This window comes from Colobus angolensis, unplaced genomic scaffold (genome assembly GCF_000951035.1).
Source record: "Colobus angolensis palliatus isolate OR3802 unplaced genomic scaffold, Cang.pa_1.0 Scaffold163, whole genome shotgun sequence".
In the NCBI taxonomy this organism is placed as follows: domain Eukaryota; kingdom Metazoa; phylum Chordata; class Mammalia; order Primates; family Cercopithecidae; genus Colobus; species Colobus angolensis.
In genome coordinates, this window is record NW_012114744.1 from 2946470 (window position 1) to 2966869 (window position 20400).

Sequence of the window (20400 nt, forward strand, 5' to 3'; positions counted from 1 at the left end):
CTCGCGCCGGGAGTTGGAGACTGGAGCTGTTCCTATTCGGCCATCTTGCTCCGCCCTCCCATAATCTGTTTTCTATAGTCAACTGTGTTATAATCGTACTGTCAAGATAATTACTTATCTTTACTACTTAAAAATATTTTGAAATTTTAACCAGTTTAATTAATACAATGTTGAGTTCAAATCTGAAAAAACAATGGAAAACTATAATAATTTTAGCAACCTCCTGCTTTTTAATAATGTATTAGAAAATTTGTCTCTTTTTCAAAAGCCTACAGTGAATCTATTCATACAAGGCAAAAGCAAACCATTCTCTTCATTCTCTTTTTTTCCCCAAAAGATTTAAGTGCTTTTTTGTTTGCCTTTTTTTTTTTTTTAAGATATAGAGTCTTGCTCTGTCACCCAGGCTGCAGTGCAGTGGTGTGATTGTAGCTCGCTGTAGCCTCGAATTCCTGGGTTCAAGCAATACTCCTACCTCACCCTCTTGAGTAGCTGGGGCTACAGGTGCATGCCACCACGCCCATCTAATTTAAAAGAAAAAAATTGTGTAGAGATGGGTCTTGCTATGTTGCCCAGGCTAGTCTCAAACTTCCGATCTCAAGCATTTCTCCCACCCAGCATCCTGAAGTGCTGAGATTATAAGTGAGGCACTATGCCCAACCAGATTTAGTTTTTAAAATAGAATGTGATTTGAAAAGGGAAAAATGTGAGGCAGGAGAGAAGAAATACACACATGAGCTGTCCTGTAATTGCTATAAAACTGAAATCTTCTGCCTCGCTAAAGGAGCACTTCCATGAACACCTCTAAATTACCTTATTACCTTCTAAATTAGGTGTGAAGTCTACCTTCTAAATTATGAGTGAAATCTACTGCAGTTCTTGTTATTTGGATGGAATCCTAGGCACGTGGTCCAGTTCATGAGTTGAACAAAAGCATGCTCATTTAGGCCAGGTAGAAAGAAAGAGCTATGTTTTACAGGTCTCATAACCACAGAAGGTCCTCCCCATAAGCAGTGCTTATGGGTATTAATGACCTCTCTATGTTTTATTTCTCCAGCGTCTGAGTAGCAGAGTCCACTGAGTCCTGCTACATCTCCTCCAACATGTCAGCATTTTTTTCACAGGCCTTTTGTCACTCTGGATCAGAAATGTTGATAGCAACAGTTCCTTGAGAGCAGTGGCTAGCATGATTCCAGCCAACAGGAGCTGCCAAATGGTTCTCAATACAAATGACTACTTATTAATCCATTTACTTTGTGCATTTGGAGTTTTGCATGTGAAGTCCTATTTATGTCCATATGATAGATAAATGAAAGAAATGAATAACAGAAGTAACCATTTTGACACTTTAGATATAGATAATATTGGATTATTTCTGGATCGTGAAAGAAGAAGGAAGAAGTATATGGAAGAGAATTTTTAATAGAGGGGAGGAAGAAAGAGGTGGAAACAAATGTACAAGGATGGGAGGAGAAAAGGGAGAGAGCCTTTTTTTTTTTTTTTTTTTTTTTTAAGGCTAATGAGAGTTTACTACCTATCTAACTCTTCTCATTCTTCAAGACTCAGACCAAATCCCATCTGTTTGAAGCCTCTAGGGTATTCTATCTATTGTATACTTCAGTTATGTGCAAAATTAATTTGCCAATTAATTGTGAACTGTTTTATAAACTATCTTAAAATGGTTAGTTAATCTTTGGGATGGTATTTAGCCTTCTCCAGGATTATGACTTACCTTCTAAATTGGACATATAATGCCTAGGAGTCAAGGACTATTTCTCATAAATTCCAATCTTCTTTTACAATGCCTAGAATGGCTGTTGCCACAGAAATGTTCATTACCTAGGAGAAAGGATAACAGGAGAGGCAGAATGAGTGGAGAGAGGTCATGGGAATGAGGTGCTGAGGATAGATGAGGAAGAAAGCTGTTTTACTTGGGAGGATAGGTGAGAGAAGTATGGAAAGGAATTGCCTTGGAACCATGGAAGCCCAGTGAAGATACTTCGATCCTGCAGAGGTGTGGCTAGTGTTCTTTTAGTTTCTCTTATTAGAAGGTTGATTCATTTTTGGGAGATTTCTTTTGAAAAGAGTGAACTTAAATTGGAGAAAAGTGCATTTTAGTATGTTGATAGCATTTGAATTTGTGAAATGGACCTATGGATGATCTACACACATTTATATGCCTATAAATATATACATATTTTATGTTTTGGTATTTTATAATTATTATTTAATGATCATTAATGACATTTTAAAAATTAAATAAAAATTTACATCTAAAATTTCAGCAATGTTGTTTTTGACCAACTGAATAAATTGCATTTGAAATAATGGAGATGCAATGTTCAAAATTTCAACTGTGGTTAAAGCAATAGTGTGATATATGATTACATTAGAAGGAAGATGTGCCTTTCAAATTCAGATTGAGCATACAAAAAGTCACTCTCTAATTTCCTATTTTTGATAATAGGACATCTCCAAGTTTGCAGAGAAAGACAATATAGTTCTTGGAGAAGGTGGAATCACACTGAGTGGAGGTCAACGAGCAAGAATTTCTTTAGCAAGGTGAATAATTTTGGTCTAACAAGCATTTGCTGTAAATGTCATTCATGTAAAAAAAAATTACAGTTATTTCTCTATTGCTTTATATTCTGTTTCTGGAATTGAAAAAATCCTGGGGTTTTATAGCTAGTGGGTTAAGAATCACATTTAAGAACTATAAATAAAGGTATAATATCCAGATTTGATAGAGATTATGGCTTATTCAAAATCCATGCCCATATTTTGGTGTCTGTATATTTGTTTGCCTCATGGTATAGTTTACTACAAATGGAAAACTCTAGGATTCTGCATAATACTGGCAAGAGAAGATGTAAATATCTGTAAGTTCCATCGTCGACCCCGCCACTCCATTGTACACACCAGCTTTAGGCTTCTTGGTATAGATAAACATCTACTTTCAAAACTTTTCATCATAATTTTCATAGCAAAATAGGAAGGCAAATGATGTCACTTAGCTTAAAATCTACAATATTTAAAATAAACAGGACAAACACATTAACATTGTTGGGAGAGGAGGTCCCTTAGTAGAAACACTCTTGGTCCAAGCCTTTTAAAGCTGTTAAAGAGATGTAAATATAGATAATGTATGTCAAGGAGAGAACTTTGTGGTTAAACTGTAACTTTCACTTTAAACAATTATTGGTGACTCTGATGTCAAATGTTTCTCAAGCTTTATCTAGGCTAGGATTCTATACCCTCTAAATCCATAATCTAAATCCAAAATTCTTCTCACTTTGTTGCCAAAGTCGTTAACAAGAAATCACATTGACTCATTGATGTGTTGGCTCCTTTCCCTTACTTTCTGTTGCTTTCCAAAAGCTGAGACTGGAAACTAACCCTCACTGAGCACCTGCAATTGCCTGGGAGTATTCTAGTCAGGTGTGTATTTTTGTGTGTATGTAATCCCCTTACAGCTCTGCAAAGTAAGAATTGTTCTCCCTGCTTTACAGAAGAGATCATAAGATAATTGAGGCTGTTAGATGTTAACTTGCCAAAAGCCACACAGGAAAATTGTAAAGTCACAATTTGAACCAGGTCCTTTTGATTCTTTACATTAAACCATGCTTTGATCTTGGAAACACATTGTAAGGTAATAAATCAATAAATATGGATAATTCACAGACAAGATAATGGCTTCTAAAAAATATGGAAGTTGATTATTTTTATCTGTGAGCCAAAGTAAGATTTATTCTAAGTACTCCACAAATTTAGATAAGATAGAGTATATGGCTTCTAGACATCCAACGTAGAATTGAGTTTGTGTTATCAGTTTAAGATTTGGTTTTGCTGTAAGGTGCACACACTTTGAGGAACTACAAATAATTGTCTATTCTTATTCTGATCAGAATGTGTAATGTGTTGTCCAGTTTGGGACGAAGAATTTATTATTTCTAATCTCATAAGAAACTTGTCATACATGTGAGGGAGAGAATTAAGAACTGAGTGTGGGGGATGGAACTGTGTACATTTTGACGGGATCCATTATGTAGCTCTTGCATACTGTCTTCAAAAATAAGTTACACTATAAAGGTTGTTTTAGACTTTTAAAGTTTTGCCATTGTTTTTTAAAAATTTTTAAAAATTAGTTTTAAAAATTTCTTAATTGTGTGCTGAATACAATTTTCTTTTTTACAGAAGTACCAAAAATTACATGTATAAACACAGAATCCTATGTACTTGAGATATAAGTAAGGTTACTAACAATCACACTTGGAAAATGTAAATGTTATGAAGAAATTGTCTCATTTCTATTAATATGAGAACTGTGTCTTCATCTTTATTACCGTTCTAAGGTCAACTCAATGTAGATTTGACTTGCTTATAGTTTCATATTTTAGCTAAATAGTAAAATAATATGGATATACATTTTGTTGTGAATTATTCATACTTTCCTTATTTGGAACTTTTATAAATATGACATAGAGACTGAAACTACAAGGAACAAAATGCAATATCAATTCTACAGTTGTGGCAGCACTGCTATCAATTTGTTGATAGTGGTTAACACTTAGAAAAACATTTTTAAAATAATTTCACATAAGTACTGTAATTTATTAGCTATCTCTGACATTTTACAGTTTGAAATAGTTTATTTTCTTCTTGGTGTCCTCACCAAAACTCAACATCTTCGAGGGCAGGAACTGTATAATTTTTGCCATTGTATTTTGAGCACATAGCATGGTACTTGTCTCTAAATAGATACTATTGTTAAAAGTTGTTTGTTTGTTTGTTTGTTTGTTTAAGGTAATATTTTATAGTGTATGCTATGGTACAATTCAGTTTGTGACTTTTGCTAGTTTATGCCACTTACAGTTAGCAAAACCACTTCAGCAGTTCTTGGAATGTTGTGAAAAGTGATAAAAATCTTCTGCAACTTATTCCTTTATTCCTTATTTAAAATCATCTACCCCAGTAAAAACCTGTATAAAAGAGCTGCTTCTGCACCACTTTTGAGAATAGTGTTATTTCAGTGAATAGATGTAGTGACCATATTGCAATGCATGTAGCGAACTGTTTAAGGGAAATCATCTACACTAAAAGACACAGGAAATAGTGAGGAAATGTAATTTAATTTCCTTTTTCTTTTCAGAGCAGTATACAAAGATGCTGATTTGTATTTATTAGACTCTCCTTTTGGATACCTAGATGTTTTAACAGAAAAAGAAATATTTGAAAGGTATGTTCTTTGAATAACTTGCTTATAATGCTTATGCTAAAACACAAGAAAGAAAGTCTATCCCATCATAGATTGCATTTTACCTCTTGAGAAATATGTTCACCATTGTTGGTATGGCAGAATGTAGCATGGTATTAACTCAAATCTGATCTGCCCTACCTGGCCAAGAGTCAAGATTACTTTCATTAAAACCTTTTCTGACTACCTCATGCTGAACCAGTTTCTCCCATTGCTATACTGTTACAGCAATTGCTATCTATGTAGTTTTTGCAGTATCATTGCCTTGTGATATATATTACTTTGATTATTATACTTAACATTCTTATTTACTTTTTTGTGTTAGTATTTTACTCTGTCTTCTCCTTAGATAGTAAACTTCTTAAGAAAATACATATGCTAAGTGTTTCTCTGGTTTAATGTAGGTGAATGGTTAGACCACTCATCTACCTCAATACTTCCTTGGAGATCTCCTCCTCAGTCACACAGAGCTCAGGAATTATATTTCCTTGGAACTCCTGTTAGGGTCCAATATACATGAAATTCCCTAGACAGACAGACAATCAGTTATATGGCTTGATTTCAAAGTTTCAAAATGATTTCATGGACTATCAAATAGTTTATTGGGAGAACAGTTATATACTCTTCTAGAAATAAAGATTTTAAGCAATAAACGTGTATATGTGTATAAAATGGCTGGATTATTCCTAGAAGTACCTTTCTTAGAATTTAGTTAAATTTAATATCCAAGATACTATCTTTATAACCCTGAGACTGTGAAAAGTAACTTCTATCAATATAAACTTTACTACGTTTGTATTGTGTTAGTGTGTTATAGTACAATCTAGAACAATGTATCTTTCTATATGATATATGACATAATGCCTTAAAAAACTGGTATTTCTTAGATGATTCTAATCAGGATTTACTTCTAGAATAGATTAAAGTTTTATTAGAGGAGAGTCAAATTAATTATCCAATTCTCAGTTGTTTGCTGTTTTATTTTTAGCAAAACAGATTAGTCTTAATGTAAGCACTTGAGAAATAAATTGGTGGTCAGCCTAAAATGTAAACAAATTAATAGAAAATTTAAAGAACAGCAGAGCTCTGACATTTAAAAGAAATGAAGTACAAATCTCTAGGGACCTTAAAGGTCATCTAATAATTTCCTCATTTTCTAGATAAATAAACTGAGACCCAGAGGATAAATGATTTGCTCAAAGTCAAATATCTACTTAATATAGGAAATGTAATTTCATTCTCAGTCTGTTAACATGCAACTTTTCAATATAGCATGTTATTTCATGCTATCAGAATTCACAAGGTACCAATTCAATTACTACAGAGTACTTATAGAATCATTTAAAATATAATAAAATTGTATGATAGAGATTATATGGAATGAAACATTAATAAAATGCTAAAATACAAGACATTGCAATAAAGTATTTATAAAATTGATATTTATATATTTTTATATCTTAAAGCTGTGTCTGTAAACTGATGGCTAACAAAACTAGGATTCTGGTCACTTCTAAAATGGAACATTTAAAGAAAGCTGACAAAATATTAATTTTACATGAAGGTAGCATCTATTTTTATGGGACATTTTCAGAACTCCAAAATCTACGGCCAGACTTTAGCTCAAAACTCATGGGATATGATTCTTTCGACCAATTTAGTGCAGAAAGAAGAAATTCAATCCTAACTGAGACCTTACGCCGTTTCTCATTAGAAGGAGATGCTCCTATCTCCCGGACCGAAACAAAAAAACAATCTTTTAAACAGACTGGAGAGTTTGGGGAAAAAAGGAAGAATTCTATTCTCAATCCAATCAACTCTATACGAAAATTTTCCATTGTCCAAAAGACTCCCTTACAAATGAATGGCATCGAAGAGGATTCTGATGAGCCTTTAGAGAGAAGGCTGTCCTTAGTTCCAGATTCTGAGCAGGGAGAGGTGATACTCCCTCGCATCAGCGTGATCAGCACTGGCCCCACGCTTCAGGCACGAAGGAGGCAGTCTGTTCTGAACCTGATGACACAATCAGTTAACCAAGGTCAGAGCATTCACAGAAAGACAGCAGCATCCACACGAAAAGTGTCACTGGCCCCTCAGGCAAACTTGACTGAACTGGATATATATTCAAGAAGGTTATCTCAAGAAACTGGCTTGGAAATAAGTGAAGAAATTAATGAAGAAGACTTAAAGGTAGGTATAAATTGCTTATGGGTGTTTCACCACACAGGGTGCAATTGAGTAGAATGCAATATGTAGCATGTAACAAAATTTACTCAAATCATGGGATTAGGATAAGATTTATCTTAAAACTCAGACAGTATGAAGTTCATTAATTATGCAAGCAACTTTAAAATGTAAAATAACAAATGATTTCTTTTTGCGATGGACATATCTCTTCCCATAAAATGGAAAAGGATTTAGTTTTCGATCCTTTACTAAACCAGTGATAATTGTGACTGTAAGTTAGAAAACATCTACTTTATTACCATCTTGAACCCTCTGTGGGAAGAGGTGCAGTATAAGTAACTGTATAAATAAATAGTAGCTTTCATTATTTATAGCTCACAAAATAATCTGTATGGAAGTAGCTTATATAAGGTATATAAACATTTAGACTCTTGATGGGACTAACTCACATTCTAGTTTGTATATCAGTCTTGCCTGAATTTAGCTAGTGTGGGCTTTTTTTATCTTGTGAGTTTGCTTTATACATTGGGTTTCTAAAAAGTTTTCTTCTAGAGAATGTATATGAAGCTCAACATGTACTAGTGCCAATCTTCAGACAGAAAGTTTGTTATATTAGGTTTTAAGAATAAAAGCATTTTATTTTTAAAACAAGAAATAATATAAAAAGGAGAGCTTTTGTTATTTTAGTAGAAAACTTAATACCTTGGATGAAATGAGCCATGGGCAGGGTTGTAATTAATTGATATATTTAATAGTATAGATCATTTGAGAATAATGTGACCTTTGACAAGACACAAGCCTTTAACATCTCTAGACTGAAGTTTCCTTCTTTGTAAAATGAGGGAATAAAATACATCTCTAAAATGCATAATTTTAGTATTTCTATACTTTACGAAGGTTTCCTAAATGATAATTCATCTATATAGTGTTTGTTTGTTTGAGATGGAGTCTCACTCTGGCACCTAGGCTGGAATGCAATGGCGTGACCTTGACTCACTGCAACCTCTGCCTACCGGATTCAAGCAATTCTCCTGCCTCAGCCTCCTGAGTAGCTGGGATTACAGGCATGCACCATCACACCCAGCTAATTTTTGTATTTTTAGTAGAGAAGGGGTTTCATCATGTTGGCCAGGCTGGTCTCGAACTCCTGACCTTGTAATCTGCCCGCCTCGGCCTCCCAAAGTGCTGGGATTACAGGCATGAGCCACTGCGCCCAGCCTGAGCCACTGCACCCAACCCATTTATATAATTTAATATCAATCTAAATGAATTTCTCAATCCTGAGCCTAAAAATTTAGTTGTAAAGAATGATAGCCTTGACTAATAACAGTTTCTATTTATGGATTGCATCTAGTTCTAGGTGGCATACATTTAGTCCCCACAACTACCCTGGAAGGTACTTAAAATTTTTCCCATTTGCAGATAAGGAAATTAAAGTTCAGAGAAGTTCAGCAACACGCTTGAATTCAAGCGGCTCCTAGGCTGTTAATGGTGGAGTTTGGGTTCAAATTCAGATCTGTCTGACTCAAAAAATGCATACTCCTAACCAGTGCACTATATCCCAATTCCATAGGACCCCTTCTTTGTGATTCATAGTGCTTTCCCATGAGTTTTGTTGATTTTGTGAGAAACAAAACTATCTTTTTCCTTTGGACTATCTGGAATCTCTCTTTTTCAAAATTTTGAAATGTATCTATATGCCAAAAGACAAAGATTTCTAGAGGAATAGGAATATGCCTAGGATGAGAATTATGTAATTTAAATCATAGCTGCAAAGAGAGATAGTCCTAAGTTACTAAGGAATGTTCAAACACAAATGGGCTTTCAGTCTATTGGAAGACCTTTATAGTATATACAGTGCAGTATACTGATCTGTACTTGTCCGTGGACCCCTGAAGAAACAGGTTAAATCAAAGAGAGTTCTGAGAAACTTCATTTAGATGGTATCATTCATTTGATAAAAGGTATGCCACTGTTAAGCCTTTAATGGTAAAATTGTCCAATAATAATCAGTGATACATTTTTAGAATTTTGAAAAATTATGGTGTTTCTCAGTTTTAATAAAGCTGTGTTGCTCCCGTAGACATTATTCTGACTATAAAATGACATCATACATGGCATTTATACTGATTTATATTTGTTAAAATACACTCAGATTCAAGTAATACTATTCCTTTATTTTCATATATTAAAAATAAAACCACAATGGTGGCATGAAACTGTACTGTCTTATTGTAATAGCCATAATTCTCTTATTCAGGAGTGCTTTTTTGATGATATGGAGAGCATACCAGCGGTGACTACATGGAACACATACCTTCGATATATTACCGTCCACAAGAGCTTAATTTTTGTGCTAATTTGGTGCTTGGTAATTTTTCTGGCTGAGGTAAGAATGTTCTTTTGTAAAGTATTACTGTGATTTAAAGTTAAATTAAGATAGTTTGGAAGGATGTATACATATATATGCACACACGTGTAAATATGTATATACACACATATATATGTATACATGTATGTGTGCATATATACACATATATATAACTATGTATAAGTTGTATATATTTGTATGTTACATATATTTGTGATTTTACAGTATATAATGGTATAGATTCATATAGTTCTTAGCTTCTGAAAAATGAACAATTAGAATCACTATTGATATTTTACTATTTCATATTACATATAAAATATATTTAAATACAAATATAAGAAGAGTTTTTAATAGATTTTAATAATAAATGTTAAGAGATTCAAAAACTCAAAAGTAGAAGGCTTTTATTTGGATTGAAATTAAACAATTAGAATCACTATTGATATTTTATTATTTCATATTACATATCAAATATATTTAAATATAAAGATAAGAGTTTTTAATAGATTTTACAATAAATGTTAAGAGATTAAAAAACCCAAAGTAGAAGGCTTTTATTTGGATTGAAATTAAAGGCCAGGCATGGTGGTTCATGCCTGTAATCCCAGAATTTTAGGAGACTGAACGGGGAGGATTGCTTGAGCCCAGGGGTCGAGACCAGCCTGGGCGACATAGTGAGACACTGTATCTACAAAAACATTAAAAAATTAGCTGGGCATGGTGGTGTGTGCTTCTATACTACCATTTACTAAGGAGGCTGAGGTGGGAGAATTGCTTGAGTCTGGGAGGTCAAGGCTGCTGTGAGCTGTGATTGTGCCATTGCATTCCAGCCTGGGTGCCAGAGAGAGACCCTATCTCTAAATAAATAAATAAACAACAACAACAACAACAACAAAAACACTGAAAGCAAATCTGTACTAAATTTTAAATTCATTTGACTCTAGATCATGAGTGTCCAACCTTGTGGCTTACCTGGGCCATATTGGAAGAAGAAGAGTTGTCTTGGGCCACACATAAAATACACTTACAATAGCAGATGAGCTAAATAAAAGGAAAAAAAAGTCCATGCATAATCTTTGTGATATCTGCCACCACAGATAAGCATAATAGTCCTCTCATTCAAAAGGTTGGACACAGCTGCTCTAGATATTTTATTGTTAAATATGCAGGCAATTACTATTTAAATGAAGATTTCTTCACAAAATGAGATTAAATATGTATTAGTGGCTTAGCATTCATTTTAGACAACCCTTTTAGAGAGTCAAATCACACACTTGCTTACAGAAATTTTGTTGTCTTCAATGTCCCCATTGTGGTTTCTTTACCAAGCCTCTACTGTTCTTCACATCGCCAAGTTAAAAAAAAGGAGGGGAGGGGGGCGGAAAGAATGAAAATTGCGTGGTAGGCCACAAGTTCAGATCCTCATCAGCACAAGAGGTGATAGTAGAAAAATAGTAATTTTTAAAAAGTATGTTCACAATTATGCAACTAAACAATTCATTCACCAGTGTTCACAACTCTATTGCCTTCTTTGAATCAAAATTTCCATAGTTTTTCTTTTAGACTAAACTCCTTTATGATACCATTGTGCCCATTCCTCATTACCATTGAAATGTATCATGAGCATGTCACATTCTGGTACAACTGCTAATCCAGGATGACAGTTTAGTTTTTTTAAATCCAATTGAGAGTCTTGTACTCATGACCAGAGAACCTAAAGAAAGGTTAAGATACATTTCGTCCTTGATGTAAGTGGTTTGTCTATTTTTAGTTTTCCTAAGGTTCATATTTCAATTTAGATTTATGTTTTTATAGGTTAGGTAAAATATGCTTCCCTTTTGAAATATGAAGTATATAGTCTTTTTAAAAACTTCTTCAAAGCTGTTAAAGTGAAAAAAAATTAATTTGGTCTATTCAGTTTGTTAGCACTTATCATTTTGGAAAGAAAGTGACTCTACTTTTATATTTTGTAACATTTTCCCTGTTATAGGGCAGTATCTTCTGTAAGTTCTTAGACATTAGTACCAAAGAAATAAGCAAAAAAAAATCTATTATGTTAATTCTTAGAACCCCTGCTTGGCAGTGCATCATTGACTAGATGGAGAAGAAATGAAAATAATACATTAGGAAGCAGTTTCCTGGTTCTTTTGAAAACACCTAGAGAGTCTTGTTGTTGACTGGAATATCTGAAGATCCTTTTTAATGCTTTCATTCTATGATTGTTAAGAATATGTTATAGAACTGCTTTATCCTGTTTCTTTATGACTTCCCTTCTGCTTGTTAATTAGAAATCCCTGATTATTAGTAGTAGATATGTAGTATATCCCATAATACCACTGCTGCTATTGACTAATAGTAATTATTTTAGGGCAGCTTTATGACAGTTGGTTTATGTTTTAGGGTGTCATTTGACTTGTGAAACATTGAAATCTGGACATTAAGCATACCGTTTTCTATGTGGTATGGAATGATTCTTAAAGCCCTGAGAAAATTGAAGATAAAAATATTTTTCCTTTTTACCCTAATCACCTATGACTGTCACTCTGTCATAAACTGAATAAACTTTATAACCTGAAAACATTTTGAAAATGAAGTGACAGAACTTACTTACTCTATTGTTTCTATAAGCACCAAATATTTTTAAAAAGTATTATGTTAAGTCCTTGAAAATATTTTGTTCTAGTCAATATAAGCAGTTTAGGTTGGTAGTTCTATGTGGAAACAGCCGCGAAATAATTTTATATTATGATGACTAGACCAGTCTTTGAACATTACTTTGGTTATTGTTCCATTAGTAAATTACTGAAGGCAATCTCACTCTATCATCCAGTCTGGAGTGCAGCAGTGGTGTGATCTTGGCTCACTGCAACCTCTACCTTCTGGGTTCAAGCAGTTCTAGTGCCTCGGCCACCTGAGTAGTTGGAATCACAGGTATGCGCCACCAGGCCTGGCTAGTATTTTTTGGCATTTCTAGTAGAGATGAGGTTTTGCCACATTGGCCAGGCCGTCCCCAAACTCCTGGACTCAAGTGATCTGTCTGCCTTGGCCTCCCAAAGTGCTGGTATTACAAGTGTGAGCCACTGTGCCTGGCCTGAAACTTATAATTCATTTCCATTAATATTAATCTTGCCTTTTCCAGTAATTAATTGGTTTCACAGGTATTAGTCCCCTATAATCATTGAATGGCAAATGAAATTATTTATAGCAAATAAACAGATTAATTATCTGCCAACAGACTGAGATTAGTTTCTTTAAAAAATGTTTATTATTTAAAACATTCAGCTGTGATCTTGGCTTTCTTGTGAGGTTCAATAGTTTCTATTGAATAAAGGAGATAAATGGCAAAGAATTTACTTCAGTGAAATTTGAATTCCATTAACTTAAGGTGTTCTCATCACAAATAATAGTCCTTAGAACAACTATTACAGCTGCTGGACCCGGGAACACAAAGCAAAGGAAGATGAAATTGTGTGTACATTGATATTGGTACACACATCAAATGGTGTGATGTGAATTTAGATGTGGGCATGGGAGGAATAGGTGAAGATGTTAGAAAAAACTCAACTGTTTTCTTGTTCCATTCCAGGTGGCTGCTTCTTTGGTTGTGCTGTGGTTCCTTGGAAAGTGAGTATTCCATGTCCTATTGTGTAGATTGTGTTTTATTTCTGTTGATTAAATATTGTAATCCACTCTTTGTATGTATTGTAATCTACTTTATTTCATTTCTCCCAAGCATTATGGTAGTGGAAAAATAAGGTTTTTTGTTTAAATGATGACCATTAGTTGGGTAAGGTAACACATACCTGTAGTCCTAGCTCCTCCACAGACTGATGCAAGAGGATCACTTGAGCCCAGGAGCTCAGGGCTGTAGTGTTCTATCATTGTGAATAGCCACTACACTCCAGCCTGGACAATATAGCAAGATCCTATATCTAAAATAAAATAAAATAAAATGAATAAATTGTTAGCATGTACAGTTCCTGCAGTTTCTAAAGAATATAGTTCTGTTCAGTTTCTGTGAAACACAATAAAAATATTTGAAATAACATTACACTTTTACAGTTTTCTTCAAATGTTTTAATTTAATAAAGAACAACTCAATCTCTATCAATAATGAGAAAACATATCTATTTTCTTGCAATAATAGTGAGATTTTGAGATTAAGGGTGCACACTCTTCTAATGCAATATATTGTATTTCTTTAGACTCAAATTTAGTTCCATTTACATGTATTGGAAATTCAATAAGTAAGTTTGGCTGCCAAATAACAATTTCCCTTTTGCTTTACAGCACTCCTCCTCAAGACAAAGGGAATAGTACTTATAGTAGAAATAACAGCTATGCAGTGATTATCACCAGAACCAGTTCGTATTATGTGTTTTACATTTACGTGGGAGTAGCTGACACTTTGCTTGCTATGGGATTCTTCAGAGGTCTACCACTGGTGCATACTCTAATCACAGTGTCGAAAATTTTACACCACAAAATGTTACATTCTGTTCTTCAAGCACCTATGTCAACCCTCAACACGTTGAAAGCAGGTACTTTACTAGGTCTAAGAAATGAAACTGCTGATCCACCATCAATAGGGCCTGTGGTTTCGTTGGTTTTCTAATGGCAGTGCTGGCTTTTGCACAGAGGCATCTGCCCTTTGTTGAACCTCCTTTTGACTGGCATGCACATTTCTCAGATATTATAGGTTATCATATGTTGTTGCTCCTAATATTTCTGTGTTAGATAACTAGAGTAGCTAGGTTTGCAAGAATGTGATGTTGGTGCGACTATAGCAGCACAAGAAGGCCCTTTTGGGTCAGTCATACCTCTCTTTTCAAATACTTGGTCTAGCTTTCTTCTGGGCATCTTGTTGCTAATATATAATATTGTTCAAAAGGGCGGGAAATTTAAAGTGATCAAAGAAAATATGTTTTTTTGTATTTATTAACATTTATTAACATTGTATTTATTAACATATTAACATTATTTAGTCTTTTGATGGGTAGAATAATCTAATTTCATGTAACTGCTCAAAGTTATATGGTAGGGGGGATCCCAAATGTATTTTAAAACTATTTTAATATTATCATATTTGAAGTAATAGAAAGTCAGAGTAGTAGAATAAAGATAACTAAAAAATTTAAAAACTAATAAGGTACTTTGGAAGAAATCAATTCTGTTGATTCCTCATTAGACAAATTTGCACTGCAAGACTGAGGTTAATAAGGATTCCCCCAAGTTTTTTCACAGCAACCTGTAAGTGCTTTCTCTGTTGAGGCATTTACTCTGTGGTATGAAAAGATGAATAAGGCACAGTTCTTGCCCTGGAGGTCACAGGTGAGAGGAGGAATTGACACAGAAACATTTGATATAAAGCAAGGAATAAATTCCAAGACTAAAGTTTTCAGAAATCTAAAAAACTCAAGATAAGAAAAACCCATCATATTTTCTGGATGACAAAATTTCAGTGTTATAGTATGTAGGAAGATCTTGATATTTATTCTGAAGCCCATGTGTGTTGCTGAAATCTTGCCTCATTTGGATATACTCATCACCATCCTCTGTTTTGGAGCTAAGAATTTTAGACTCAAGATGTCCAATTAACTTGATCCATTGATTTTATTTTTTATGGAAATCTGAGACCCAGAGAAGGCAGGGGATTTCCCGCACATTTCTAGAAGAGTCAGACATGAGCCATGTGGCACAGTGGAAAGAACATGAGCATTGCCTGAGCTCCGAGTTGGCACTATAAGAGCAGTGATCATGGGCAAGTGACTCTCCCGAGCCTTGGCCTCCTCACCTGTTAAGTGGGGAAAAGAATATTTCAGAGGATCTTTGTGAGAATGAAACAAGGCAATTTACTTGCCTGCTACATAGCCAGTGGGAAATCGATATAAGTTCCCCGTGGTTCCCTTCTGTGGGGAGTTGTTCCCACAGAGGTTGCACTGGCTATTCCACCTCTTCTTTTCCAAGCTCCTGTTTCCCTTTAATGCTGTTCATAGTTGATTCCAAAGCATTTGAAATATAATAAGCACCAGGATGGATTTTTCTTTCCACCAAAGCAAAGTTCATTTTCTGAACACCATTTATAAATACCAATGGCTATTTTTTCAATTTTTGATTATCATGAAAAGATACAAATATGTTTAATTAAATATGCTAAAGAATGTATTAATAAATATGTATTAAATAATTCCTACATATAAGGCCTTTTTGCTTGGGGCTATGGGTGATACAAAATAAATGTGGCATGATCCCATTGACCTCTAGCAATTTATAACCTAGAAAAAGAGTTAAGATACGTTTATAAGTTCCCGTGATATAAGACATGCATATAGTCATTATAACAGAGGTGCAGAGAAGATGTATTAAGTATATCCAGAGGAGGAAGAGATTAATCCCAGCTGGAGAAAACACTGATGCTTTCTTGCAGGAGGGGCATTTGAGTTGAGCAAGGGAGAAAACAGATTTTGACAATGAGAGCTGAGGGGAAAGGGGTTTCAGGTGGAGGGAACCACATGGGGAAAGCAGGGAGGTAGGAAAGTGTAGAGTGTGTTTAAAGTATAGACCAGTTTGGCTGAAACAGGGTATTTGAGCAGAGGAAGCTTGTACTAGGTAGGTGGGTTGAGGCCAAATTATGCAAGGCATTAAATATTAAACTAGGAATTTTGGACTTTATCCTGCAGTTTATGGGGGTAAACGATAAGATTCAATATCACTTTATTTGTACAGTATTATGTTACATTTTATCAAATTGTTTGTTTAATTCCTGTCTAGACCATGAATTTCTCAAGGGCAAGGAGCATGGCATATTCACCTCAGTTATTTCAGTGCCTAGCATTGTGCCTGGTACATAGTAGACACTTGTATATAACCTTTTTAAATTGAAGCAACAAGTTATCAACCTTACAAATGTGAATCCATGATTTAGATGAGAGGTTGAAATGTAGATTGTCCACGAAGAGGGTAGAAAGAGAGTATGACAAGGGAGGACCAGACAGTGGGGCAGGCAGGGAGAGAGAGCAGCCAGGGTTTCAGTAGAGGTATGTCAAAAAGGTATGGAAGTCAGAGGAAAAGGAGACCCCTATGTTATGGAATACAAATGGAAGGGAAATGGTGACAGCATATCCAGTAAGTTGTCATTAAATGCAAGGTTGCAAAAATAAGTTTGTAATAGCAGGATGAATGCCCACGTATTCCTAACATAATTTATAGTAAAATCTATTTCAAAGACATTGGTTGTTACTTGAATCTTACAGGAATCTGAAACTTTTCAAAACGTTTAAAAGTACAAGACAATAACTTGAACACATAATTATTTAGAATGTTTGGAAAGAAACAAAATTTTCTAAGTCTTTATTTATCTGATTACATGCTAATTCTTATTTGGGTTCTGAATGAGTCTACCGTGATTCAAATTTAGTATTGAATATATTGATACATCTTTTGAGGAATTTGTCATCTTGTATATTATAGGTGGGATTCTTAATAGATTCTCCAAAGATATAGCAATTTTGGATGATCTTCTGCCTCTTACCATATTTGACTTCATCCAGGTATGTAAAAATAAGTACTGTTAAGTATGTCTGTGTTTGCCATGTTGTTTTTTAAATAATAACAAAAGCAAATGCAATTTCGTTTTCAATTTTTATTTGATTGAGAGTTGAAGTCCTGTCTACTGAATTAATTTTGTGGTTATCCAAAGCCTTCAAAATAGATGTAAGTTTAGTAAATTCAATAACAAGTCAGAACTGTTTATCTGGCCCAGACCTGAGGCAATCCCACATTTAGATGTAATAGCTGTCTACTTGGGAGTGATTTGAGAGGCACAAAGGGTCATCTTTCCCCAGATCACTGGCTGTAAAGTGTGACATTTTGGCATTGGCATCACTATTTTATGGAAGCCAACCTCCCTGCAAAAGGCCTGTATTAGAATGAAGATGGATTCCCTGGGTGGGTTACACTTGAAACTAGCCTCACCGTGAACATTTTGGCACAGAGTAGCTAGCCCATTCCCCCACAGTAAGGACCATAAGGAAGGGAGAGAAGCAAAGATAAGTTTTTGAACAAAAGACAGGGGAAAGAAAAATCTAGAGTTTTATGAGGGCTGTCCCTGAGTGATAGATGTGAATAGGCCTCCAGGGAAGCCTGGCTCAAAGGCTGACTCTTTGGGTTGGGGTGACTGACTGGTGGTGAGAGTGGAGAAGAAAAGGGCAGTGGAGGAGGTGAAAGTGAACTTGGGACATTAGGTCTCCATAAGTGACAGGATTTAAGGAGTGTTGTAAGCTGTGGTTGTTGGACCAGGTTTGAGCACAGCTTCCTGAGCTTCCTGACTGGTTTAGGTCAAGCTCCAGAGAGCAAATGCCACAGTCTCAGTGATCTCCCTGGAGAAACAGTTGGAATAGGATGCTGCCCATGTTGGGATGAGTCATTGTCCCCTCTTGTTCTTTCCCCATCCCTGCAAAATAATAATACTGTATTTGATTGAACATATAAAACAAAAGAAGTATTATCACAGAAGTGTGTATATATAACCAACACTGGCAGGTGCAGAAAAATCAGACTGTCAGTTTGCCTCATCTGAAATGATTGACACAAGTATATTTACTGTTCCAAGTGAACTTTGGCATTTTGGATATCCTTCAGTTGTTCTGTTTAAAGATATAACTTAGAAGCAGCTGATGGAATATTTAAATCCATGCTTTGAATTCATGCATTCAAAGAAACATGTCCTGTGTCACTAAATGCTGACATTTGTTTTTCATGTTAAGAGTGTAAATAACTGGTCTCAAATATATTATTACATCATATAAAAATTGGAATGTGAACCTCTTGACTTGATTGTGAAAGTATTTGCCAATGGTGCCTCTTGATAATTATTTGAGGCTCACTTCAGAACTCCTCTGTAAGAGTTAGTTTTTAAATATTCATTTTATAAATTAACATTTTTGACATACGTGATGGCTCTCAAATTTTTTCTTTTCTGCCAATTTGAATCACTTCTGCTCAACGTGTTTGTTTTTTGTTTGTTTGTTTTTAAATTGAGACGGAGTCTCACTCTGTCACCCAGGCTGGAGTGCAGTGGTGCAATCTTGGCTCAATGCAACCTCCGCCTCCTGGGTTCAAGCGATTCTCTTGTGTCAGCCTCCAGAGTAGCTGGGATTACAGGTGCCCACCACCATGCCTGGATAATTTTTGTATTATTACTAGAGATAGGATTTCACCACATTGACCAGGCTGGTCTTCAACTCCTGACCTCAAGTGATCCACCTGCCTCAGCCTCTTAAAGTGCTGGAATTACAGGTGTTAGCCACTGCACCTGGCCCGGTTCAACTTTTAATGCTAAGATTCATTTGTTGTTGTTTCACAAATGATTAAGCAGAGGTCTTTTATATTAATTTACCTATTTTACTTGTAAGAGAGTCTCATATTAAGGGAGCATAATATACGACAATCCAAATACAGTACAAATTTGGTTAATTTTGATTTTGATAAATGATTAATCGCAGGGGTCCTTTAAATTGTGAGCTCCTCTGATTATACTTAATTGTGTTATACCTCCGGTTATACTTAATTTCAAACAAATGAAATTTAATTATATTCATGACATTTCAGAAGCAGATCTGTTGCACAAAATAAAGCATACCTATAAGTTTTCTTTTTTAAGAAATATTTCTGTTCACTCTATTTTCTATTACTTTTCTCTTTAAAATTTTTAATTTTATTGTGGCAAGTCCACTTAACATGAGGTTTACCCTCTTAACAGATTTTTATGTGTAAAATACAATATTGTTCACCATGGGCAAAATGTTGCACGGCAGATCTCTGGAACTTATTCATTTTGCACTACTGAAATTTTATATCTGTTGATTAGTAACTCCCCATTTCCCTCTCTCCCCTGTCCTGTTGCCCATGGTTCTGTTCTTTGCTTCTTTGAGTTTGAGTATTTTGATATCTCATATAATCTTCATTCTATTTTCTAACTTTTGACAATGTTCTGACAAATTTGCTTTCTGGATTGGAGCACTGTATAGTGAAAATTGAAAATCGGGATTATTTTCTGCAGATTTCCACTATTTTACCCTGAGCAGACACTTATCTTGAAGGGTCTCAGGTTTGTCACTTGTAGAATGGGGAATATAAACCTAATAAGGGTCCCTTTCAGTTCTAAAGTTATATCAGTTGAAAATGCATGTGTCACTTATGGAACTGGTAGAGAACTGCCTCACTGAATAGCATACGGATGTTATAAAGTGTTTATTTTCTTTCCTTTCTGCTGACTGTTACTTTATTTGTACTTTATTCAAATGGATTATTATGAAGTAAGTGTTGGCAGACTTTGTACCTTTTAAAAATGTATGTATTTGGTGTAATGTAGAAATATGGAATTTATTAAGTATGATTTATTTCAATGTTAAGCATGAGAAAATATGCTCCAAAGGGTTAGATAGCTTGCCTAAATGACAAGCTTGTATTTCAAACAGAACTTTCTGAATCAAGACTCCAAGATGAACGCCCAACTTTCAAAAACTGTCTAAACCAAAATAAATCCTAAGATTCACCTTCATACTAAAATTATTTAAAAATAGTTTAT

At 34.7% G+C, this 20400-nt stretch overlaps 1 protein-coding gene across 1 annotated transcript in view; it reads left to right on the top strand.

The window, feature by feature from the left end:
* The window catches only part of CFTR (cystic fibrosis transmembrane conductance regulator (ATP-binding cassette sub-family C, member 7)), a 185041-nt gene that overhangs the window by 101739 nt on the left and 62902 nt on the right, over positions 1-20400 (top strand). Inside the window, exons 12-18 of the mRNA XM_011937379.1 lie at positions 2465-2559; positions 5147-5233; positions 6718-7441; positions 9699-9827; positions 13399-13436; positions 14103-14353; positions 17283-17362. Of these exons, the coding sequence (XP_011792769.1) occupies positions 2465-2559; positions 5147-5233; positions 6718-7441; positions 9699-9827; positions 13399-13436; positions 14103-14353; positions 17283-17362 (1404 nt within the window). The remainder of the gene's footprint in view (positions 1-2464; positions 2560-5146; positions 5234-6717; positions 7442-9698; positions 9828-13398; positions 13437-14102; positions 14354-17282; positions 17363-20400) is intronic.